The 26156-nt window shown below is 45.7% G+C and overlaps 2 protein-coding genes across 3 annotated transcripts in view; one reads left to right on the top strand and one right to left on the bottom strand.

Moving 5' to 3' along the window:
• The first annotated feature begins 1584 nt into the window (after nucleotides 1–1584).
• UGP2 (UDP-glucose pyrophosphorylase 2) lies at nucleotides 1585–21882 on the top strand. Its single transcript, XM_082303465.1, has 10 exons — nucleotides 1585–1822; nucleotides 7394–7521; nucleotides 8066–8173; nucleotides 15066–15251; nucleotides 16708–16841; nucleotides 17477–17774; nucleotides 18733–18930; nucleotides 19114–19356; nucleotides 19785–19889; nucleotides 20799–21882. Exons 1-10 carry the CDS (start codon nucleotides 1804–1806, stop codon nucleotides 20904–20906), a joined length of 1527 nt encoding a protein of 508 aa, XP_082159591.1. The 5' UTR covers nucleotides 1585–1803; the 3' UTR covers nucleotides 20907–21882.
• A 564-nt stretch (nucleotides 21883–22446) lies between these two features.
• VPS54 (VPS54 subunit of GARP complex) overlaps nucleotides 22447–26156 on the bottom strand; it is a 46960-nt gene continuing 43250 nt past the window's right edge. For both annotated transcript variants that reach the window (XM_082276859.1, XM_082276860.1), the window contains exons 22-24: nucleotides 26022–26129; nucleotides 25065–25159; nucleotides 22447–23095 (exon numbers count right to left, since the gene is read on the bottom strand). In XM_082276859.1, the coding sequence (XP_082132985.1) occupies nucleotides 22990–23095; nucleotides 25065–25159; nucleotides 26022–26129 (309 nt within the window). In that variant the 3' untranslated portion in view covers nucleotides 22447–22989. The remainder of the gene's footprint in view (nucleotides 23096–25064; nucleotides 25160–26021; nucleotides 26130–26156) is intronic.

The following is a 26156-nucleotide window of genomic DNA, read 5'->3' as shown; positions in this document are numbered from 1 at the left end:
TGGTTTATCCCAGAGAACTTACAGGGAGCTTCAGCCAGCAGAGATGAAGACCACCCTGCCCATCTCAGGCAAGGCTGCACCCATCCACCCCTTGAAACTGGAATTCAGCAGCACCCTGCCAATTCCCACACCTCTCTCCTCATGGTAACAGGGCACTGGTCTGGTCTGCAGTTTGACTCTCTGTGGATATAAGGATTCAGTGATGTATTACATATGATTTTACATACAAGCATATATTGCAAGGCCATATAGAGCTGATTTTAGAAAAATGAGAAGGTAAAAACCAGGGTGGTGATTTACCTGGAGGGTGCTGGGGGTATTTACGGCATGCAGGGGGTTTCTACCATAACTGGGTGTCACCACAGTGCAGAGGGAAGCCAAAGCACTGCTGGGAAGTGTCTGCAGACAAAATTAGGGAAAATATTTGACAAAGAGGGAAATCACAGCCTAGCTCAGGAGCGACGCTTGGCCCCTGGCACCTGTGTGCTTGCCAGGGGCGCTGCACCAGCACGGCACCTCCCCAGCACTGAATGTGGCCATGAACCCGGGATGGAAAGCCACGGGTGGTGATGCTTTAACTCATGGTACACTCCTAAATCAGATATACTTAACAGAATCACAGAATCAATCAGGTTGGAAAAGACCTCAGAGGTCATCGAGTCCAACCCGTGACCCAACCCCGCGGTGTCAGTCAGACCGCGGCACTGAGCGCCACGGCCGATCTTTCCTTAAACACCTCCAGGGGCGGTGACTCCACCACCTCCTGGGCAGCCCATTCCAATGTCAAACCACGCTTTCTGTGAAGAAATTCTTCCTAATGCCCAACCTACACCTCCTCTGGCGCAGCTTGAGGCCATATCCTCTCATCCTGCCGCTGTTTGCCTGGGAGAAGAGGCCGAGTCCCACCCGGCTACAGCCTCCTGTCAGGGAGTTGTGGAGCGAGAAGTTCCCCCGGAGCCTCCTTCTCTGCGCCCGAAGCACGCTCAGCCGCCGCTCAAGGGCGCGCCCCGGGCCCTCCGCCGGCCCCGCGTCCCGCCGTTCCCGCCCCGCTCCCGCCCCGCTCCCGCCCCGCTTCCCGCGCCCGCCGCTCGCGGCCGGGGGGGCTCCCGGGCCCCGCCCACTTCCGGCGGCGGCGCGCGCGAGGGGCCCGCCGGGATGGGCGCGGGCCCCGCCCCCGCCGCGGGGGGAGGGGGTGGGCGGGGGCGCGCGCGGCACGCGGGTCCCCGCCCCCCGCCCGCGGTGCCGCAGGACGAGGTGGGTTCGGCGCGGCCGCCGCCGGCACCGCCCGGCCCGGGCGGGGGGGGGCCCCGCGGCGCTGCGCGGCCCGGGGCGGTGGTGGGACGGGGCCGCCCCCGGACTGGCGGCCGCGCGGGGCGGGCGGAGCGCGGGGCGGCCGCGCCGGCCCGGCCCGGCCCGGCCTGTCCCGTCCCATCGCGTCCCGGAGCGGGGAGGAGCCGCGCCGGGAGCTCCCCGGGGAGGCGGGCGGCCCGGCCCGGCGGGGAGGGGAGGGGAGGGTCGGGGGTGGCGAAAGCCGGGGCGCGGCGGGTCCGCCTCTTCCATTGATGAAATTTAAATTGCTCGGGGTTCGCCGCCCGCCCGCCGGCCCGGGAGGGACTGCTCGGCGGAGGGGCAGCGCGGCGGGCGGGCGGGAGCTGCCAGCGAGGCCGGGGTCGCCGCCTCTCCCGCCGCAGCCTCCGCAGGGGCGGCAGCCGCGCTCCGGCCCTTCGCTGCCCGCCGCGGGGCGGAACCCCCCGAGCGGGGCACTCTGTGTTTACCCAAGTGTTTATTTATTAAAGCGCGAAAATGTCGGCTCTCGTGAAAGGTAAGCTGACGCGCTTTGTTTTTCTCGGCTCCTCCGCCGTGCGTACGCGGGGCTGCGCTGTGTTTTGGGTCCGCGCTCCCGGTGGCTCGGGGGTAGCAGCTGGGCTGCGATGTGCCTGGGCTGCCCCGGAGCCCTGTCCGTGATCCGGCGGCGGGGCCGGCCGGGCTCGGCTCTGCCCGGCCCGGTTCGGCTCTGCGGGCGCACGGCGGGACCGGGCGGCGGGGCTGCGCCCAGCGCTGTGCACGGACAGGGGCTGGGGGATCCTGCGGGACCTCGCCAGCACAAATCTGCCCTCTTCGCTAAGCCATCTGGTAAAGTTGCGGCAGGATGGATTCCGAGGTCGAACGTCTTCGCTTTTTTCTTTTTTTTTTTCTTTCTCTTCTTTTCTTCTTCTTTTTTGGGTGTTGTGTTTTTTTCGTGTGTTTTTTGTTGTTGTTTTGGTTTTTTTTTGTTTGTTTTTTTTTTGGTTTTTTTTGAGGCTTGAGTGTGTTTTGGCGTTTTCTGATCCCGGTAGGCTCCGGCGCTCTCCTTTACTCTCCGCATGTGTGAGCGTTTGTGTGTACGTGGTCTGAGTTTCGGATTCCCTGCAAAACAGGGAACCAGCCCACAAGAGGTCATTTTGGGAAGAAAAATTACTTTGGTGCATTGCCGTTGCAGTTTTCTTTCCCTGTTTTCCGATATTCCTAATGGTGCAGGTGTGCTTTTTGTATAGGGTTCCTTAATATAAATCCACTCAGGCCTATCAACAAATGTAATGCTGCCTGCAGAAGGAACACGAGTAGGTCGTTTGCTATACAAACTTGGGTGTTGCAGGCAACTGAAGGCCTTGGCAGCCTTTGGGAAATCACTGTCCCTCACACAGTGGATGTCCAGGACTGGACAATGCTGTCTGTGTAAAGGCATCACCTGTCTACAAATGTCCCGTGACACCTGGGCAGGAACCAGGCGGCTGGAGGAAGAAGGTGTTTCCAGCATATTGCTCAACCAGCCACTCCGAAAGTTACCAAGATAAGCCCTTGTGAAATTTATTAGGAAAATATATTACCAATTGTTCTTTTAAAATGGAATTGGCTTATCTCTCTCTGTTGAAGGTAGCCATCTTGCAGAGAAGTGCTGTTATTTCTGAAACTGAAAGCTGTGGAAACCTATGTGAAGGTCATAATTGGTTTTTAAAATACTACCAGAGATTTGACAATCCTGAAAGCCTTAAAAAAAGCCCCAAAAACCATCCGCCGTTTAGATACTCTTTTGTCAGGCCAGTAGTACCGAAACGTATTGTCATGTCAAGTGATATTTTAGCATGAGGATCATCTGCTAAACCAGGAAATTCAGCTGTGTCTGACTGTAACACCTAAACTCTTGGTGTGTGCAGCTGGCAAGAACAGCTTCCTGGGTTGCAAATTTCTCAGTTAGCTCAGGCTAACGTGCTCATCTGTCAGGAAGAGTCAGAGCATAAAGATTTCACTTCACGGATGCTTCAGTCCGATGCGTGTTGGCAAATTTTGCCTCTAGTAGTAGGAAAACGTTTGTAGAGGCTGAGTGGGTATGTTCACTTCTAAAATTCAAAGTAGTATTCGTTAGCATTGTGCGTTATAGTGTGGATATTTAAAGAGACTTTTATCCCTGCCAGAGATAAAAATTGCCTTGAACTTTAAGTGGAACTGTTGGAAGTTAAGGCATTCACTCTGTACCCTGAGCACAGAGTTCAAGGGTAGAGCATTTAAAGTTTAGCTACATGTTGTAACTTACTGGCCACCCTTCTAGGTTTTTATGCATTAGTCTGGCTCCAGGGAGACCTAAATAATTTTCTGCTGTAGGTCTTTCTGTATATTTACTTGGATTGCAAAAGTAATCATGATCCATAGCCCTCAGCCCTAGAGATTCCCTACTTTTTCATTTTTCATGAGAGAAGTTCTTGCTTGGCTTGTCCCACAACTCCCTCCTGCGCTGCCTCCTTGTACACTGAGAACTAAGGCAGTAAACTTCTCTTCTGAGTGGATTAATGAACAAAATTATTCTTAACATTTTCTCTGCTTTTAATGTAGAATAAGAGGAAGGACAGCAGAAAGGAAATATGTGCAAGTCCCTAAGTAAGAGTTCTCCACTGTTCTGTTCTTGTGCAGTTTTCCTGAAGAGATCTGCCCCTTACATTGTTTCTGGTAGTGTAAAAAGTCCTCCTTTCTATTAGCTTGCTCTGATATATCACATTTTGCTTTTTCACATGTCAGCTATAAAATTAGGCATCATAAACCTGCCAATACTTTTCCGTGTGCTGTAGCTCGTGCTGTGAGGGCAGGGGCCAGGTTAGCAGTCAGAGCAGAGCACAAAAGCCTGTTAGAAATAACAGTGGGTGGGGGCAGGAGGGTTGGAGTGAAATTCTCTACGCCTCAAACACCAGCATGAACTTGACTGAAGTGCCGTCCTGTCTCTGCTACTTGGGGGAACACTTTCTACCAAAGACATTAAAGTAAGATACCCTCTGTGGTCATTTTTGCAAAGCCCAGTGTTCTCTGAAGTCTCAACTATTTAGTCATGCTCTTCTGGTCTGTGCTCATTTCCTGTGTGGGCAGGTCCCCAAAGTATCTTCCACTACCTTATCCCACCCTTTTCTTACGTCTGATGAGTGTTCAAGAGCACTGGTTTCATAAAAGTGGGTTTAGGCTGAAATATGAGGCACTGGTTGTGAAATAGCTTGGAAGAGGCATTTCTTTTTAAATATAATTTGGGATTTTATGGCCCTGTGTGTCCTTGGAAATATCTTCCTGCAATTATCCAGCACCTCAGCCTCCCATGTGATTTTTAGAGGCACAGTAACTACTTTTCATTACGGCTGTAGGAAATTTTAGTTGCCTGCAGGAAAGAACTGCTTTCAGATATGCAGTTGCACTCGCCTTTCAACTTCCTTGTTGCTGCTAGGGTGAAAAGGGAAATCAGTCTTCACCTAGGCTGTTAAATTCAGCTGTAGTTTGTGTTGAAGGACTGCAGTTGTCTTTCTGCCAGCCACAGGCTGAGATGTGTAATACCAGCTCCTTCCCAAAAACTCTGAGGGGCAGCAGGAACAACTGGTGCTGTGTTCACTTGTACCATGGACCGATACTGCTTTGGGGAGACACTAGAGAGTGCAGGCCAGGTCCTGGTGGTCATCCCTCAAGATAACATGCTCAAAGCCTCTGCCTCACAGTGGCATGTTAAGAGCAGAAGAGCTTTCATTTGCTGTTTCTCTTGACTCTTAGTTACAGTATTCACATTCTTACCTATGCAGAATAGCTACTTTTCTTGCACCAGACTTGTTTTTACCGACTCCAGCCGTGTTCTTCCTCTCTCTTTCCCCGAAATAATAATAATTGGGCTAACAGCACTAACAGTGCTCTTCCCAAGCAACCGTGACCTGACACACTGGGTCTGGATGTGGCCAAGGGGTTGCAGTAGTTGTTCAATGGGAAGCCTAAATACTCCCTGTTGCTGATGAAGGGTACGGCACTGGCAGCTTTGGCAGGCTGGGGTTCGGCAAGAGCTGTCCCATCCAGCTGCTGCTCTGTGTGCCTGATGTTGGAAGAAGCAACAGGTCTGCTTTGCTTTCCTGCGAGGATGTTGGTGATCAAATGTGTTTAGCATTTGCACATTCAGTTTATGGAGAATTTTAGAGTATTACAGAAAAAACCCCAAACCCCTAAACTAGGACATTGCCATATATTTGCTTTTATGATGCCTTTTTTTCTCGATTTGTTTGTGGTGTTACTTAGTCTCTAAGTGCCTTTTTTTCTGGTAGATACAAGTCTTTTGGCTAATAAGAGCAGAACAAGCATTTCCTACTTACAGGGCAGCCCGGGGAAGCTGGCTGTGCCTCCCTCAGCCCCAGTGTGCTCCACAGCACGGCTGAAGGTCTCTGCTGAGACTCGGGATGTGCAGAGCTCCTCAGAGATGTGTTGCATCACACGGGGAGGTTCAGATGTTTTACAGGCCGGCGAGCGGTGAGAAATGGCCACTGTTGTTGCTGTAACAGAAGTGGGCTATTATAACACGTTGGAGGGAGGATTAGAAACATATGAAAGCATCTCCTCGCAGTTTTTTCGGAATGCATCGCACCAAAGGGCAGGAATGAAAGGAGTATTTGTAGCAGTTTGGGATTAAGCATGAAGCTGGTACAGACCTCCTTGTTTTTCTGTAGGAAAAAGTGCTTCCTGGTGGAGAGCTGTCTGTGTTGTCACACATTTGACCCGGAAAGATACGCCTAACAGGCTTTCAACTCTTACCTGCTTTTACTACTAAATGAAGCATTTGATTTAAAAAAGGACCTATTGTTCAGTGTACTGTTCATCTTGAGCTGGTGTTTTCCCGTGTTGCACCACACATACTATGTGCACTGCAGCACTTGTCTGTCTTTTTTTTTTTTTTTCCTCTCTCCCTCCCCTACCTGCAAAACAGTGCAGTCAGGAAAATGGCTTCTGTGGGCTTCAAAGCAAGGATTAGATACTGTCACTGAGGCTGAGGCTGTGGAATACTTTGCTTAGAAAAATAAAATAAAATCAAAATTGCATTGAAATGAACAGTCTTTGGCTTTCTTAGACATTCTCAATAGAAGAGCCTTTTAATACATGTTCTCAGTAAGTAGACTTTAAGTGCAGGTTCCTCTTCTAGCAATGTTTTCTGTCAGTGTCACTCTGTTCACTTGTAAAGTTCCCTCCTGTCCCTTTTTTGCACTAGTATTAAGGGTGTTTCTAAAATCCAGCTATATTTGGCAATACATCACTCTCTGTGTTACGGGGAAGTGATCACTCAAGGGATTTAGCAGAAATTAAATTAACTGAGGTCTTCAGAGAACATACTCAGAATGTCTTTTGAGAATACACTCACTTCCAATGCTTTCTGTTGGAAAATAAAGTCGTGTTCTCTCCTGGTTCTTTCTGCAGGGTGGACTTCATAGAATATTTGTGTATTTACTCTTTTTCACGTTTGTGGAGTTTATCACTTTCAAAAACAAAACAAATGCTGAAGTGATAGACAGCCCAATTTTCTAGGTTGCTTAGTAACTGAAATGCATGCTGTAGTGTGAAAATACTCATGACAAAGTAAGGGAATGTTTACTGGAACAAACAGAAGATCCTGTGAAAGTGCACTGTATAAATAATTAAAGCATATGTTTTTATTTGCTTGTGGAACAGAAGGATACCTTCAATCACAATGTTCTACATAACTTCACTAAGAAAATTCTTCTTTTTCACACTTCTACTTGCTAAAGTGTGTTGATGCGGTAGGATGTGATTTCTCTAGCAAAAAAGTGCAGTGCTGCAGATTTTCGGATACTTCATGAGATGGACCATTGGCCCTTTGGGGTTCTTTTGAGCTTTGAAAGAAGGGCCATTATTCTTTGGGCCCAGTTTAAGATCTGTTCCCCAAGTAACTAGGAACAAAAACTTTTGATTCCTGGAATGCTAGTATGGTGATAAGACTAGATTTTATGAGTTTATCACTCTTCTTAAAGAAAATTGAAGGCTATTTGTAGTCTAAATAAGCTAGTTGTTTTGGTTTGGTTTTTTTTTTTCCTAATATTTTTTTTTTCTTAAATTCAAGATTTCAGCAAAGCAATGTCTCAAGCTGGCTCCTCACAGTTTCAGGAAGTCATTCGGCAAGAGCTGGAGTATTCAATGAAAGTAGAACTTGATAAGATACTTGCGACCGCACACTCAAATGAGATAGAGGTAAGGAGCACGGAGTGGGAGCTACTCAGAGCATGAGAAATGGGATGCAGCACATTGAGGCAAATCTCAGACAAGAAGATAAATCACGGATTTCCAGGTCTTTATTTTTGGGATGTGCTCTGATCCTGTGTGGCAGAGTAGCCTGGATACAATGTCAGTTAGGAGACTTTCAGTTCCCTCTAGACTGAGTGACGGAGTTATTAAGTGTTTAATCATCTTTAGTTATTAAAGGTTCTGTGTAATCTTCACTGGATTACAGAAAGGAAGGGTAAAGCTGTTTTCTTAAATGTGGGGCCAAATTGTAATGGTTATGATTTTGACAAAAGACTTGTATAGGTATCCAAGTTGGTTTTGTACTCTTGAGTTCTAGTGAAAATGAGCTTTTGGTAACTTCTGGAGTTTTACCTAAAATTTGGCATGTCTATTTCAGTGCTAATGAAATTACGCTCATGAGTAGACTGTACCTCAATTTGTAGAAATGCTTCTGTGATTGAGTAGGTGTGCATTAAATACCAGCATTAACTAATGTATTTCTTTTTTGTAGCACACTAAAAAGGACCTGGAAGGATTTAAGAAGCTGTTTCATAGATTCCTACAAGAAAAGGGACCATCTGTGGACTGGGGGAAGATTCAGAGACCTCCAGAAGATTCTGTAAGTTGAGGTTAAGTGACAGTTTGTAAGGAATGTAAAACTGGTAATTGCTACTAAGTCAAATGATGTATTCACCCATCAAATAGGTCTATCTGCCATGGTTCTGTAAAACCATGTAGGACAACACTTTGGTTTCTAACTGAGAAATAATTATTTGTTGACATATGTTGTATGTGTTCCTGAACATCAGGTTCTGCTTACCATATGTGTCAATTTTTCGTATTATTTTGTTAGCAGCTCTGGGAGCAGGGAAACAAAATGGGACAGATGCCACCTCACCATTTGGTACCTTCTCTGGAGTAAACTTGTGTTAGAGGGGAAGTGGGGAGGACCCTTGTTGTTCCCATTTCCCTCCTGCCCATGGAAGAAGGTTGCATGTCTCAGATGAGACTGTTTCCAGTGATCCTTTGTTTAATAATTTGAAAGGGACATATGGCAAGTGGGCTGGGTAATAGAGCTCATTTAGCAACTTCCGTAACCTGCAGCAGCTCAGCAAAAGTGAGGGATCTGAAACAAGGAGTTGACTGTGGGGAGTTATGGAGCCTGATTTTTCTAATGTTGTCTGTGTTGTTGTAACTTATAACCTGTAATTTGAGCTGCTGCTGAAAAAGCACTATGTATGTTTTCAGCACTGTTTAGTACTGAAATAAATACTTCCTATTAAACCTAACCTCATTTTATTGATTCATCAGTGGCCTTAGGCTGTCCTTTGACTCTTGTGTAACTAATGGTGTAGTTGTGCTACAGATTCTTGCTTTTCCCAGCGTAGTGATCTTGGCATATTGCAGGAGTTCTGTGGGCTCCCAGGCCTGTGGTTTCTCTGAGGCTCTCTGTGTGCCTCAATCGAGGCTCTGTTTCCCATGAAAGGCAGGCTGTCCAGTTACTTCCAGAACAGATGCAGGGCTGCTCTATAAAGCGTTGAAGAATGATGCTGTTTTAGAGCAAGTCTAGGGTTTTTCCAAGGTTGAGTGTTTTCTTTTAACTTCAAAAACTTGTGATGTCTCTCTTTTCTGTACTGTAACACTGAATGAAGTGTTGCTTTGGGGGAGAGAAGTCTGCCCTCAACGAAGAGGCCAGGTTGAGAAATTGGAGTTCTAGATAAGATGACTTACAAGGAAGGCTGAAGAAAAGGGGATTTCTTTCAGTGTAGGGGGGCTGAGACTCGGGGGGGGGGGGGGGGGCGATAGGTCTTTTAAATATGTAAGAAAGTAGTTAGGACAATCAAAGGAATAAACTGTTCCCTGTGCCAAGAGAAGGCCTGGGATTAAATTACAGAAATTTGATGCAAGTGAATGGTTGCTTTGTGGAGAGGAAGAGCTGTTGTCTAATTTTCAAGTTTTGTTCACCTTCAGTGGAAAAACTTACAAGTTCTATAAAGGCCTGAAGGTACCCAGGTAGGACATCTGGAGCAGATGTCAACCTGGGGGTTGTGGTAAGGCTCTGAAATAGACTGGGGGTTTATTCCCAGGCATGGCAAGCTGCTAAGAAAAGACCTAAGAGAAAGGTCTAACTTAATTAAGGTCACAGAGGGCTGAATGGAGAAGGGCAGAGTTCGAAAGAGTATCTCTCTTTTTCCTTACGGCCTGTACTGCTCATTCTGATGTGTGGCCCTGTGCTATGTAGCAACTTTTGATGAGAGACAGAAAGGTAAGAATTCTGTGAAATCAGGTCAGTTCTGGTCTGATGAGATGCATACATGATCTGAAATGAAATTTTGTTTCCTGCCATGAGCTCTAAATCAAGTAATCATGCTTGATAAGTGCCACAGAAGAGAGCTAGGGCAAAATATCTGCAAACAAACTTCCTTCCATGCCTTCTTCGTTGTGTAGTAAATACCCCTTTCTTTAGGGATACTTGGGCTTCCTGATCTGACAGGAGGTGGTTTAAGCACTTAGGAAAACTGAGAGCAAGGTTAAATTTCTTGATTATTTTTTTCTTTTCTCCTTTTTGCTGACCATAATAGTTCCATCTCTTTATCCTGTTGTATCCACCCCTTCCTTTTTAATGTCAGTCGTGTCAGGGACATACTCTGCAAAATGAAAGGGGTTTCACAGAAGACACATTTCAAGGGGCCTTCTCTCAAATTGTTCTTTGCTGAGGAGTGTGACTTGTGGAATTATTAAATAAAAGCTGATTTCCTAAAGACCAGAATTTCAGAATTACTAGTCTAGCTAATATGGGTAAGAACAGTATGAGCTTTTAGAAGGCATAAAGGGGGATAACTTTTGAAGGGCTGCAGTACTGAGTTCTTTGGGACAGGTATCCATCTGTGAACGCATATTTTGTTTGAGTGCTTCTGCTCAGCTCCAAGTGAGTTTTCTTTTCTTAGCTGTAAAACCTCAGAGCATATTCTCCTCCTGTTGTTGTTAAAACAGCATAAAGGTTGGTATAGAAGACTTATTTTCTGGTAATCTTGCAAATGATTTATAACTGCCTGTAGGGATGACCTTGTTTTTTGAGGTGGTGGGATGCTTGTATGCTGGAGAATCTCACACTACAAGGATCGTGGCCTAGAAAGCACCAAATTCTCTGCAGCGTGAGTTTATTTGCCTGCGATTGTTTTGGAGAATTGCTTTGCTGCTGGGAATTCTGGCAAGTATAATCTTCAGCTGATCCCTAGAAGAGCAAAAAGCATATGTTGAGGTATCTATGTGCCTGTGTGTGTATAAGCACACAGACATACATGTGTATCTGTAAACAGAGGCTCACAAAAAATCTGCCAGAGTGTAGGTTTGTTGCTTTCTTACTTATTTAGCAGCTTAAAAAGTTCATGAATAGTTTATTGGATTTATAGGCTTTGTCTTTTAGGTGGGAAAGAGTGTTTCAGGCTTTTGCCCAGTGCCAAGGGACTGTGCTGTGCAGAAGCAGAATTTCTGTCAGACTTCTGCAGGTCATCTAATGTGTTATCTGTTGTATTTGTTCTCTTAATGTAGCTTCTGCTTCTTCCTGAAGACAAGTAAAAGCTCCTGTCAGTAAATTGAAACACAAATTATTGCTCTGTATTATTCCTCTGTTTTTCTCTGCAATGGGAGATTTCTTCCCTGACCTCCATGTTTTCAGTGTAACAACTTATACTGATGACAGTAACAGAAGATTGAACCCATTTCACACTATATTGGTAAACCTCTGACTTGTTTTTTCCTTCCAGATGCTTTGCTTTCATATGTCCAAAGGCTTACAGTGATAGCTCGCATAGTTAGGACCCATTACTGTTACAGTCTCCAGAGAAGAAAGCACACTGAGAGTGCCAGTTAACAGGGAGAGGAGGTAAAGAATGTGGACATGGCAAGTGTAACTTAATCCCCTCGATGTAGATTACAGCGATCTGTTTGTTTGAATTGGAAGCAATAGCAAAGTCCTGCTGGGAGGCCTCTGAGAGAACTGCAGTGATCAAGTTAACCTCAGAACAGCAATGCAAAACCTCATCTGGGATGTAAAGAGAGCATCCGAAGCAATGTGAGTGTGAAAGGAGCTTGTCTGTTAGAGCCTTTGTTTTTTTCTTCCCCAGTGGTTGCAGTCTTGTCTGCAGCTCAGGTTGTCACCTCAGTGAACTATATCATGAAGGAAAAGAATGAATGTTATGCCCTTACTCAAAAGCAAAACATCCTCCTAATCTTCAACTCTGGAAACAGGTTTTAAGGGTTCATAGAATCATAGAATGGTTTGGAAGGGACCTTAAAAATCTTGTTCCAACCCCCTGCCATGGGCAGGGACACCTTCCACTAGACCAGCTTGCTCCAAGCCCTGTCCAACCTGGCCTTGAACACCTCCAGGGATGGGGCAGTCACAGCTTCTCTGGCTGACCTGTTCCTCTGCTTTACCACCCTCAGAGTAAAGAACTTCTTTCTAAGATTTGATAAAAATTTTTCCTCTTGTAGTTTGAAACTATTCCCCTTGTCCTCTCCCTATCAGCCTGTGTAAGAAGTCTCTCTTCCTCTGTAAGCCCCCTCTAGGTGCTGGAAGGTCTCCCCAAAGCCTCTTCTTCTCCAGGCTGACCACCCCCCAGCTCTCTCACCCCAACCTCACAGGAGGGGTGCTCTCTCTCTGATCACCTTCGTGGCTCTCCTCTGCACTGCTCTAACGGGTCCACAGATTTCCTGTGCTGAGGACTCCAGATCTGGGTGCAGCACTGCAGGTGGGGTCTCACGAGGCCAGAGACCTCTTCCTTAGGTGCTATTCCTAGAACTGTCCCTTGGTGCTGAGTAAATATTTCCTTGAACTGTAAGTACATGTTAACTAATAGGGGCATCCTCCTTTCCGGTCTACCCATGATGACAGCCCTGATGCTCATTTTGTCTGTCTCTGACAAACTCTTGCAAGCCTCCTTGCAGTAGGAGTAGGCCTCTGGAATCTGTTAGTCAAACTCCCAACGTTGTCTCATCCAGACTGTTCCGAGAAATCACTTCTGTGACGTTGGCTGCAAAACAAAAGAAGCTGCATATGTCTGTCAGAACAGTCCCAAACCAGGGCTGCCAGACGTGTCTCAAGCAAGTAACACTGCAGCCATACATCTGTAAGACATGTCATTCCTGCCCCTGTTTTTTCCTGAAGAATTTCCCCATCAGAACTTACTTGTCAAGCCCACTGTTCCAAACCCTTAGAATTTATTACTGTGGAGCACTTCTCCAGTTGTGTGTATGCTTGTAGGTGATGAGGTAGTTTTGCATATTAGTGCCTGCACATGGCTGGAACTGTTGGATTGACAGCACTGGCATCCAGCAGTCCTGGTGCTGCAACGTTCCTGCTGGAACTTGACTTTTTGACATTTGTTATTCTCTGAATTAAAGACCCTTCAAGCCCTTCCCGAGGCTTTATTGCCAAGCTGATGTTTCCAATGCCTGTGCCAGAAGAAACCGAAATATTTAGTGAGGCTGAGTCATAGATTTTCTGTTGTGAACTGATGCAATATCCAGTGAACTGAGCCCTTGGTGGAACTGTTTCCTTCTTCAGGACTTTGAGCTTTCTGCAAAGCTGGTTTCAGGCACGATAGTGAAAGCATCAAAAGGTAGTTGGCACTTTAGCAAAAGCAAATGATTTTTGAGGCAGTTTGGCCCTGAACTGAGTGTCAGACCTTCTGCTCTTTGTGAGTGATGCAAGAAGAACATAGTGAGACTTGAAAGTTGAGACAATTTTTTTGGATGTTCAGACAGTGTCAGAACATCATGGATGTGACTCACATCCCACCCAGCTAAAGCTCAAGATGAAATGTTTTTAATCCCTGTACAGTCTAATGCAGGATGTTATTGACCTTGGAGTGGATGGCAGGCAGTAAATCTGGGTGTAAATCTCTGCAGGTCCTGCTGGTAGCAGAATGTTCATTGAGTTTCCTGATGGACCTTCAAGACATTAAACCCAGGATTTATCATCTCGTTGCTAATGAGAGAGCAGCTGTTTTTCAGGGCGTTTCACCCTGAACGCAATCTCTGTTGCTGACAAAGCACAGCAAGAGTCCGCTTTTTGTGCACTTCTTCTTCCTGAAAAGTTCCTGGAACTTTGGGAGGAAGCTCCTGCCTATGTCCTCATGAAATGGCAGTGATTGTAGTGCTGCTTTCTGTCGGAGCCACAAGAACTCCACATGGGGTCATCTTATCTTGAACTACATCCTATAAGCTTTCCAGATCCCATAGGAAATTCCGCGCATTTCCCTAATGTGAGGGATCTGCCCTAATTGCTGCCAGTGGTGTCCTGGAATGCTGGAATTGCACAAGCTGTCCTCCCTACCCCCGCACATCCCAGTAAGAAATAGGACTCTTGTTCCAGTGCAGTGTGAATTTCCATTTGATCCTCAGCCCTTGCCCAAAGCAAACACAGCTCTGAAAACTCCTCTGTATGTATTTGTTTTTGGAAACCAGCTGTGGATCTTACACACCCCTTATCAGAATTAAAATAATTTTCTAGCAGCTAGAATGCTACAGCACTGGAACACCAGGGCTTTCCTTCAAAAGAAAATCTCTGGAAGGGCAGGCTAAAGGATAATGGTATTGATTCTGCTCTAACAGTTTTGGCATGATTCTTACTGTGGCATTGTAACCATTATTTCTTTGACTTAGGTGCTTTGAATTTGGGGACAGCAGTACCTAATGTGAGGCACACTGTCATTATGAGCCTGATTTTGCTGTCCATCACTAGCCCCACAGGTAGCCCAGACTCTGTTCTTAAACCTGTAGGAAACAGCTGTCAGTGAGGTAGAAGACTTCCTGTAAGGTTTATTGTGAGCTGGATGAACACATCCTGAAAACAGCAGAATAACAACTAGGAACTTTCCTCCACTCTGTATCATGCTGTCGGGAGAAATGAATTGTATCAGAATGGTGGTTAGAATAAAAATCAGTTTAGACTGAGTTAAAGAACCAACATTTTGCCAAGGATGTTGCCTTTGACAACCTCAGAGCTAAAAAAAACCAAAAGAAAATCTATGAGTTTAAAGTTTAAGCTGCTCAGAGAAGGAAAGTTCTATGCCTTGCATGTAGAGCCTGGTTCTTACATTGTGGCCTGACTGAAGGTGGGGAGGGGCCATCTTATGGGGAAGCAAGTTAGATGGCTCCCAAGGAAACCCCCTCCCCTTCTGCAGGGCAGGAACAGGGTTCTGACAAGTGGCATAACTGGCCTGACTCCTCTGAATGACGCTAATGGTGGCTGGTGTCACAAAGTCTCTAGAACCTCCTGAGAAAAGAGGTTATTGTAGTAACAAACTGGGTTATTTGTATCATAACAAATCAATTATTGTAGACTCATTTTGCAGATGTTCTTTAGTGTCATAAAGCATATGAATAATTGTGGGTTTTATCGCCAGATTTTAAGTTTTGAAAGTTTTTAGGAGAAAGCAATTTCTTTCTGCGTATCTGACTGCTGGTTTTTTTGGGTACTTTTTTTTGTTCGTTTGTTTTCCCAGATCCAGCCCTATGAGAAGATCAAGGCCAGAGGCCTGCCTGATAACATTGCTTCTGTCTTGAACAAGCTGGTGGTTGTGAAGCTCAATGGTGGCTTGGGCACAAGCATGGGCTGTAAAGGCCCCAAGAGCCTCATCGGGGTGCGGAATGAGAACACCTTCCTGGACCTGACTGTGCAGCAGATTGAGGTAACCTTTGATGAGCTTTTCTTGCTGCGTTGGAGGAAGCAACACACACTGAGCTGCTCCTGCATGACTTGTTAAGAGGGATCAAATGGAGGCTTGCCAAAAGGAAGAGGAGAGGGAGACGAGGTCTGGTCACAGTGCTGGGGTGAAGCAGAGAATTCCTTTGGGAAGAATAGACACGAAAGGGATGATGCAGTCAGCGACTGAACTCTGTGTCCCCCACATGTATTAGCACAAGTGTGATCCAGCCTGTGTACACCAGCCCTGGATGGGGGGGATTGTGTCCAGGAACACAAGCAGTCACACTGTAGAGCTTGTCTGGCCTGGGTAACTCCTGGGCTTGTTTCTTGACTCCTCCAGCTGCAAGTTCATCTTTTCAAAAAAGGGTTTTTTTAATGTGCATTGGAACAAAGCTTTTCACAGCAGCTCCAAGTTCCTTGATGAATTTAAACTCTTGTGCTGGAAGAGACTGCTGGCATTTTCCTCTGAAGAAAGAAGAGCAAAAGAAAGTAACAGCTGCTGGTGTTGGGAGAGGACACTTCAGCTTATGTTTTTAATGCTGAATGTTCATCTTACAGCAGATAATGAAGACAGTTATTAGAGTAGGAAGTGGGGTGTGCCTGGCCCATGGTTTCTGGAGTGCCAACAATTTTTGCCTCAGTGTGGTGATGTTTGGAGTGACTCTCCCATGTGTGCTAGATGATTCTATGGAAAACTCAAATTTAAATCCAACTGATGCAGCCCTTTCTCCAAAGCATCTCTGACTCCACCAAAGTGTAATAATCCCAAACGCTCCAGCAGATGAGGGTGAGCTGATACACAAAGCTTAAACCTCACTCACTCAAGTGTCTTTTTTTTTTTTTTTTTCCCCCTGCACATTCTGTTTTTGGTGGAACACTGCTATGATCTCTGATTTTTTTGCCTTTGGATGTGGAAATGCTCTTGTGTATTTCAGGTCCATTCTATAGATTCCCAAACAATTAACACGGTGATGTTTCATTTATTGTGTGCTCTTGATACAACTGTCCATCTCTCAGCCTGCCAAGAAGGCTTGGAAGTGCTTCCTGTGCAGAGACAGTGTGGAAATGTCACTTTGACAGGCTGCAACAATTTGATGGAAAACATGCCTTTTCTAATCATAAGTAGCTGTAACTTAAAATGATCATTTAGTGGCATCATGGTTTCAGATTTTAGATCTCAAGGCAGGTTTAAAAATGAAGATTCACTAATTAAAGATAGATTAATTAATGTGGGTCTTATCTTTACTACTAACAGGGATTTATTTTCCTTTACCTTATATATATTATCCTTTCTGTCAGCATAAGTGCATCTCTTTTTTTTCTCTCGCACATTCATTATTTCCAGTCTGTTTTACCTAATTTCTTTCTCCCAAAATCTCAGGTGTCAGGAGTTAAAGCTAATAATACATGCTGAATTTACCATTTATTTCCCATCTCAGCATTTAAACAAATCCTACAACACTGATGTCCCTCTGGTTCTCATGAATTCCTTCAACACAGACGATGACACAAAGAAAATCCTGCAGAAATACAGCCACAGCCGTGTGAAGATATATACTTTTAATCAAAGCAGGTATCAAAAGACTTCTCCACTTGGGGTAGAAAGAAAAACTAGCTTTTTTCTCCATATTCCAAATGGGGTGGACTTCAGTTTGAGGTGCTGGGGTAGCAACAGTGTCTTCTGTACCCGTGTTTGGTCTCTTTTGGGCCTCGTGGAGAGACTGAAACATCAGGGTCTTTGGCAGAGTCAAGGGCAATGTATTAAAATTGAGGGGGGGGTCTGTGGCCCCCAGTTTTTAAGGAATGTACAAATAGTGGTGTACTGGATGCTGGCCACTTGATTCCTGAATTTGCTTTTAGTGTCCTTGGGCTCTGGAGGGAGACAGACCATGGTTCTTTACGAAGAACAAACTCTGATCCAGTTGGCTGCTGGGGTTAGAGGTGTGTTTGATATGCTGTGAACCTGCCTGTCCGAAGAAAGTTGGTTTGCAGTGTGGTCTGAGAACTGCGGCTTTAAATCCCTGAGTAGATAGATGGCATTCTGTAGCTTCTCAGTGACAGCTCAGAATTTGGATGGGTCTTCCAGTTCAGAGTACTCAGGAAAAGCATGCTTCCAAAAACCCATGGAGTTGCACCTTTCTGTAGCATTTTTTTCTTTGTGCTAGTCTGACACTGGTGAGAATGTAACAAGACCCATTGTCCTCACAGGTATCCCAGAATTAACAAGGAAACTCTGCTGCCAATAGCCAAGGATGTCTCTTACTCAGGAGAGAACACAGAGTGCTGGTACCCTCCAGGCCATGGAGACATCTACGCCAGCTTCTACAACTCTGGTCTGCTGGACAACCTCATTGCAGAGGGGAAGGAATATATTTTTGTGTCCAATATAGATAATTTGGGTGCCACTGTGGACCTTTACATTCTTAACCACCTTATGAACCCACCCAATGGAAAACGCTGTGAGTTCGTCATGGAAGTCACAAACAAAACCCGGGCGGATGTGAAGGTAAAGGGAGATGGGTGAGAGTCTGAGTGTGTTGGTGGCCATCTCCAGCCTCCTCTGAATCCATGGATTCAGACATGCATCCAGTCTCCTCATAGCTATTTTAGGCACCATTTAACACATCAGCTGGGATCTAATTAGAGATGCACAAAATCAGCAAATTTAGGAAGTTCTAATTCATGGAACAGATTTGGTCTGTGTTCTGGGCAGCAGCAGACAAGGACAGTCTGGGCTGGACTGGAAGCATGAGTGATTTGTGCAGGGTGCCGGTCACAACCTCTGCACCTTCTCCAAAAAACTGTCACGTGCACAGGGGCAGAAGCTTCAGTTGTGTCTCACAGAAAACTGCCTAAGCCACTTCCCAACCCTGCATTGCACAGCTCTGTGTGGCACAGCTGCCCATCTGCTCCTGCCCTAACCCCTGGCTTTGTGCAAAGTCCAGGAGTGACATTTCTCAGAGGTTTATGACATGTATCAAATACTTGTAGCCTGCAGTAATTTGTCCTGCAACTGTGCTCTGCCTCTCTTCTTTCATATGTGAAAATGTAGATTTGAATTTTCTCTGTATTCATTAGGGAAGCTCTGACTTAGCCCTACAAAAGCCCTACAATGCACTCTAAGAGTACTTAGATTTAATTTAGCTTTTGCTCCATCATCTAACAAAGTACTGCTGACGGTGATTTTTGATAACAGCAGCATTTGCAAGATATTCTCAACAACTTTCATTAAAGGAATTAACTGTCTCAGAGAGCTGAAATACGATCGTTGGATGGTTCTGACTGTACTTATTTAAACATGCTCCTCTATAATTAGTAACCTGGTAGCTGGTTACTAAAAACAAGAAATGTGTTTTCTCTGGGTTTCTCTGGCCACCAGACCAAGTGCATCTGCCTGTGTTGAGGAGAGGATTTCTCTGGCTTCTCACGAACAGGGCTTAAAACCTCTCATTTGCCCCTTGCAGGGTGGCACGCTGACGCAGTACGAGAATAAGCTGAGGCTGGTGGAGATAGCTCAGGTCCCAAAAGCACATGTGGATGAATTCAAGTCTGTGTCAAAATTCAAAATATTCAATACCAACAATTTGTGGATTGCTCTGTCTGCAATTAAAAGGCTGCAAGAGAAAAATGCCATTGACATGGAGATCATTGTTAACCCAAAGGTAATCAGCTGGCAGGGGTTTCAAGGACACTGACCCAAACAAACTGTTTGTTTCTGGGTGGGTAACAGGCACTGCTGCTTCACAGAGCTGGTCTGGGGGTGAGGGCAGAGCTCTGACTGATGCTGGGCTCCAGTTCTGAGTGCTAGGACCTGCTCCATGTGTTACCTGGGTTTTCTGTTCCAGACTCTGGATGGAGGCTTGAATGTTATCCAGCTGGAGACTGCAGTTGGTGCTGCTATCAAGAGTTTTGAGAACTCTCTGGGGATAAACGTACCTCGAAGTCGTTTCCTGCCTGTGAAGACCACCTCAGATCTCTTGCTCGTGATGTCGAATTTGTACAGCCTTAATGCAGGGTCTCTAACGATGAGCGAGAAGCGCGAATTCCCAACAGTGCCTCTTGTCAAACTGGGAAGCTCCTTCACAAAGGTAAACTCCTGTCACGACACCTGGTGTTCACCTCTTTGAATAAAGATACAGTTCATAGCAATAAATTACTGGAAAGTGAGGTTTGCTTTATCTACCTCTGGCCCCCCTGGGCCTTCCCTTTTGCTCTTTGTAAAGCCTGTGAGAATACAAGTATTTACTGTTGGGTGCTCCTGTACCCCTCGGCTGAGCAATGGGAGGTGGGCTGGCTGTGTGCGCTCCCCAGAGCTCGCCCAGCGCTGGTGGGCAGCCCCCCTGCTGTTCCTCACACTTGTTTCTGAAGGAAATTACAATTACAAAGTAGCAACTTTTGTATTGATTCAGATGTAGGTTATAGGAAAGGCTCCTGAAGAGCATTCAAGAGCCCCTCACGGTTGTCTTAATCCACAGATGGCTTTAAAACTGCCTCTATTACTTCCTCTTTCCAAAAGGTTCAAGATTACCTGCGGAGGTTTGAAAGTATTCCAGATATGCTGGAGCTGGATCATCTCACGGTTTCAGGTGATGTTACGTTTGGGAAGAACGTTTCATTAAAGGTGAGTGTGCAGTGGGGATGCTGCTTCTTGGCTATTGATCCTGAATTGATCCTCTGCCTGTACACAGAGGCCATAGGAGCACTCCTGGGAATTGGGTAACTGGCCCAAAGATGGCAGAGGCCATGGCTGGACAGTGACCCTTGTGGTGGTGTGCAAGATGTTGCTGCCAGAGCTGCTTCTCCATGCAGGCCCAGGCAGAGAGGTTTATTTATGGACCTTGAAAGCACCACAGACCTCACATCTCTGTTCAAACACTGCTGCCACCTCTGTCCTTTGGCTCAGTCCCACCTCCCTTCCCAGGCTGGCCTTACCACCCCTTTTCGGGCCCTTTTGCATCATTTTGGGGTTCTCAATTTATTAGTAAATGATAGAGCTGAGCAAGTTAGTTTCTCCCTCAAATTCTTCCTTAGGATCTTGCCAGTCCTGGCAGCACCTGCTGTTCTCTAGGGCAATTCAGCAGGTGCCAGGGGTGGAAGGTGGGGCTGCAATCACCTGGCACAGGCTTGGGCTCCAGGCTCTGAGCTGGCCCTCTGTCCCTCCTGTTCAGCTGGAACAGGGGCCTTCCTGGGACACACCTGGGGATGGGGGTAACATTTTTCCACTTCAGGGCAAGCAGACGTGACAAGAGCCCTTAGAGCAAGCATGCCTTCAAAGAAGTTACCAGTTTACTTGTAGGCTGATGGGATCTAGTATGGTAATGATAAAGTTTCCAGTGATGCTTGTTTAAAACCTTTGTTCTGGGGGGGAAAAACCCCCAAAGGTCCATGCAGAAACAATACAACTAAATGCATTCAGGCTCTGGCTGTGGTACAGCTGACACCTGACTGCTCCTCCAGACAACCTCTTCCCTCCTTCCACGTCAACAGGTAACAGGTTTCTGAACACTTGCTTTCTTTTCTGTAACCCCAGGGAACAGTCATCATCATTGCAAACCATGGTGACAGGATTGACATCCCAGCTGGAGCTCTACTAGAGAACAAAATCGTATCTGGCAACCTACGGATCCTGGACCACTGAGTCCAGGAGAGGGTACGGTCAGGGCTGGGGCTGCTGTGCCAAACCAGCCTCGTCATGGAAGAACCTTTTAAGCATTAGAAATCTAAGTACACAGAGGGCCTATGCTTTGTCATCTTCACAGTACCCTGCAGTATTAATTTAAAATTAATTTCTCTTGCTTATCTTTAAGCAGCCACATAAGCGCCATGGATGTGCGTAAGTAATGCTTCAGTCCTTAAAGAGATTCTGTAACTCAGTTAATATAACCTTGAAGTGCAATACTGTTTGTCTTGCGGGAAGATGGACAGATCTTCTTTGATAAGAAGTTCAGAGGCTTGCCTCGACCATGCAGTAGTTTTGAATTGCTTGTAACTGCAGAAATAAAGCTGTGAAGCAATACATGTGGGACAACATGGTTGGCAACTCCTGTGACGTTTTAGGAAGGCACAGTTGAAAACCAAAAGTTTCACTACTGCTAAATAGGCTCTTAAAACCCTGTATTTCATGTGCTCACAACCTGTAGCCCTCTTCAACCCCCCCAAACTACAGGTGGGATGTCCTATCCCAGTTGTATGTCGAGGTACTGGGGTAAGGCTGTCAATACCTCCATTTCCGTATTGTGAGAGTGGGAATCATCCATGTTCCAAACTTGCCCAAAGAATCCAATACTTGAGAAAAATGCCTCAGTAGCCATGTGTGGTGTTTGCTTTCTCACATCCCATTAAGACTGGATCTCCTGTTAATATCTTAATCCTTGATCTGCCCTCTTTTTTCAATAAATGGATCACGTTGACTACACCTATGTTCATATTGTCACAGCCATGTATGTTAATTTATCTTCTCTTGAGTTTCTAAATTTGTACAGGAATTGAAATCCCTGTCCTGATCACTATTGATTTCTTAATGTTTCTCTTGTATTTACATGCAGACAACTTTATTTTATAAGCTTAGTATAACACTGGTATGTATCATTAAAGAAGTTGGTCTTTAAAAACAACTGTGATTTTAGAGCTTTATTTTGACTGACAGTTAATGACACGTGTTATGCTACCAGGTCAGCATGCCTGGCTGAGGGCACCACAGGCACACACACACTGCAGCAGAGACCATTCCATCAGACATGATCATCTCAGGGTTAGGCACTCGACTGGGGTCAGGTACAGAGGGGTGAGGTGAGGTGTGAAACACAGGCACTTGTACTGGCTACTGCCAGCCTCCGGTCTGTTAAAGATAGTATTAAAAACTCTGAAATACATTGATGGCAGCTGCACTCTCCTTAATGGTGCAGCCTTTTATAAGCAGCCTAAAAACCTGAACATTCTTCTTGCCCTATTCTTTGTGGCCCTGTCCTTCCCCACTGGCTGGGGCCATGGGCAGCTGGAGGTGGCCATCCCTACAACAGCCTTTCTCCCACCTTCCAGTTCCCCCAGGAGCCCCAGTGTTACCCTGTCACTGATAATGAGGGTCAGGTCACTCCTCCATCCCACAGGGAATGGCTTTGAGGAACTGGCCCTTGCTTAGAAAATCTGTCTTCAGATTTTAGGCCATGAGAAATCCCCTGGAACAGGATTGCTCCCTAACAAAGCTGAATCCTATATGTGAGCAATCAAAAGACATTTATTTATATAAAGTTCTGTAAAAAAATAAATTTTAGAACAGCATAGTTTCATAGAGAAAAACATTTTCTACAGAGTTCCAACTGCAAGATTTTTATATTGTACCATCATTAAATAAGGTGGGACACCATGTGAATTTCATTGCACTAGAAGAAATGCAAAGCATCTTTTTAATATAAAGATATACAGAGCATTCTAGACAACTACAGCTGTGTTACAGCTATGTGTTCTTTTGGATTTGGTCCAAAGAAACCTGAGTCTGTTTCCAGAGAGAATGAAAAAACATTGCACAGACAGCTGATCACTTGTTTCTTGCTGAAGGACACTGGAAGGATCTCTCCCTGCAGCACCCTCTGAGTCTAAGCTCCCCCGACTGTCAATCCTGCCCTTCTGGGGCTCTGGGCTCAAGTATTCACCTCACCGTCGTCACGCTGCTTAGAAGAAAGTCAGTCTGTTCTCAGAGCCAAGTGACTGCTCCCAGTGGATTATCACCTCTTCTGCTCCCAGATTTCAGCCATGTTTAGATCTAAGTTGTTAAGGCCTTTCAGAGCTTGAAGGTTTCCAGTGTAAAAAGCCACATCTGAAGTAACCAGCCTGCAGTGAAAACACGCAAGATTAGAATCTGACCCCATCCCATCCACCTGGAGTGCCTGGACAAGCAGACAGGGTTTGTTGAGGACTTTGGCACACAATTGCTACAATACATGTTCAAATCCTATGCCTGGATTAGATATTTTAAGTATCAGTTCAAAACTCAATGCTATGGATGTGGTTTATTTTACAGCAGTGATCATCCATAACAGGATTACTGCTGGGTGTAAAACTAGTTCTAGGGAAGGGAGATCAAACCATGAGTTCAGAAAACTCAGCAGGAATTAGGCATTTAAAACTTCTATTCTCTTGCTGTAATCCCAGGCTTATCTAGACTTAAACTCCCAATTCCATTACAACTAAGAATATTAATTATTGCAACATTAGCTTCTGTATTCTAGAAGGTAATGATTCTATGATTCTAAGGTTAATGTAAAAAGCAACTGAACAGCACAACAGCTGTGTTGTTTGTAACAGTTTATACAGACTTAAAATCCCTCAGACACTGTTGAAACATTTCAGGGATCATGATGCCCCTTGCTAGCAAGATGTAGGAACAGAAGTTGTATTTACATGGTAAAAAAATTAACCAGGCCTCACAGACCTGGATTTTTACTATTATTACAGAAACAAGCAGTTTAAACAGAATGAGGATCAGAAAACCATGTTAAGAACCTGGTGAGTGAAGAGTGCTGGAACAGCAGCAAGTGCCATCCAGGGGTTGATGTTCCCCTTCTCAAGTAGCCCCAGCTCCCTGAGAGCTGTGTCTGAAGTAAGAAACTGCTGCCATCAGATAGGCCTGCGCCAGCTGAGACCTCCTGACTGCTGGGAAACACCCCCAGCACGCCACCAGGAACACCTGCCCCAACCCTCCTAATCCAAAAGGGATCCAGGCCCCCTATCCACCAAGGACAGAACAAAACCAACAGTGCAGGATGAAGGCAGCACAGCACTGTGTTTGGGATTGGATATCCCAGTGAGAGACTCCCTGAGTACATCCAGGGGCTCTCACATCAGCTGGGGCTGCAGTGGATACTCCACGAGCTTGGTTACAAACACCTTTCCAAGTACCAAAGGCAATGGGAAGTCACCTTGTGAGCACACCACGAGTACAGAGAACCAGTTCAGATAAACTCTTGCACAAAGTACAAGGAGGAATGGAATGCACATAAGCAGGAGAAGCAACAATAAATTGGAAAGGAACAGAATTTTAATTCCAGGGACATTTGAAACATTATCAACTTTCTTCTCTGACTTCTGCAACCTAAGACAATCTTTTCTTGCATGTGGGTAGGCCCACTGAGTTTCACCCTTGCTACACTGCAAACACATCACTGCCCCCAGGTCATTAAGAACAATTAAAAACTCCACTGTTTCAAGGAACAATCCAACTGACAACAGAATTCAGCCTGCAAGAGGCTTTTCCTGGGAGGTGGGGACAGCCAGGCAACCCTCTCTCAGGAAAGGTACCCCTGACCTATTTGGGGATGGGGTGTCGGGCTGTGGCAGGGAAGGGGAAAAGCTCTGTAAGCATAAACTCTGTTTCAAATCTAGTTCTACTGTAAAAACCATCCCTGCAGAGCTGCCCACTGCACAGATGAAATGCTGCTTTCTCCTATTTTTACTTTGCCAGCACCATGAGTCACCATCCACGTTTCAAAACTGCTTCAGGAATCACACAATTCCTGCTAATTAAACTGTGGCTGCTGCTGTCACACAAAGGGAGAAAAAGCAATCCACGAGCTGAGGACACCTACAAGTAGGGTTCCAGTTGGACAGTGTCCAGCTCCCAGTCTGTTACCAAGTGGATTGCATTCCTAGTTACTGTGGAATGGCACAAGTCATGTCCTTTACTGTAAGAAAGCTACAAATGGGACATACTAAAACATGGAGCTGTGATTCTGCGATCACGACTTTGTTGCAGAAGTCAATGCCTGCTTATTTAAACAGCCAAAGAAGAGCCCCAACTCACCCATTCAGAGGCCCTCCATCATTGACCACATTGAGGTGGGCCAGCTGCCTCTTCAGGTGGAGTTTGTAGCTTGCGTTAATTCGTAAAAACAACATCTAGAAGAAACCACAGCAGCAGAGTAAGGAACTGTGCCCATGCTCACATCACTGCCTCCACAGGGGAAACACACTGCCAACACCCTCAATCACTGACTTTTGGTTTTGTTTTTGCAACTCATGTGATTCTTCCTTCTGCCAGTGCTTCAGCCTCGCCTTTCTGGCCACATACAGTCTGTAACACACAGGACACCCTCACCCACTCATTATGGGTGGCACTTAGAGGACACTTTCTTTGGAACGTGAACTTTTCTTCTCTGTTGTCTGAAGTATCCAGCAACTTGTATTAAGCCTCGAAGATAACAAATCTCCCCTGTGCTAGGAGGGACCATTTAATCTAAAGTGCAAGAGAAATGACAGCTTCTTGTATTCAGTGACTGGATTGGTCCTTCCTGTCCTTAAGATTTGCAACTCTGCAGTAGCAATGACTGCAGCAAAATCCTGCAAAAGCACATCTGGTACAGTCTGGGTGCACAGTCCATTTAGGGACTTTTGGAAGCTACTGATTCTGAGCAGTGTTACAGAACAGTCCTCTCAGAGGGCTGTATTCAAACCCCAAAATGTTGCCATTTGCAAGGCATTTCAGCACTAATTCCTGGATTGCCATCTCTAGACATCAAAAGGCAGCTCAAAATCCTGAAATCTCTTCTTTCTGCGTGTGTCATCATTCTCCCTACACATTGGAATACTTCCTTCAGCTCAGCCCAAGCTGTCCATGTGACTGCTGCTAAGCCCTTTAACGTGTGGGTTTCACCAGGACTCAAAAAAGAATTCCCCTCTCCCCAGATAAAGTCTCTCTTGTTCCCAGGTCCATGCACATTTGCAAGCAAGCTGTGAGATGAAGCTCAAAAATAACATTCACCTGAGTTTGCTCCTCAGGAAGGAGATCATATATAGCTTCATGCATCTTTGCCATTTGCTTGCAGATATTCCTGAAGCATGCTGAAGGAACAGGGGCTTTCACTTCATACTGCAAATAAACACACAACCAGTTAAC

This window comes from Coloeus monedula, assembly GCF_965178545.1.
Source record: "Coloeus monedula genome assembly, chromosome: 2".
Taxonomy (NCBI): Eukaryota; Metazoa; Chordata; class Aves; order Passeriformes; family Corvidae; genus Coloeus; species Coloeus monedula.
Note: the sequence above shows the minus strand (reverse complement) of the source record. Positions and strands in the feature narration are given on the sequence as shown.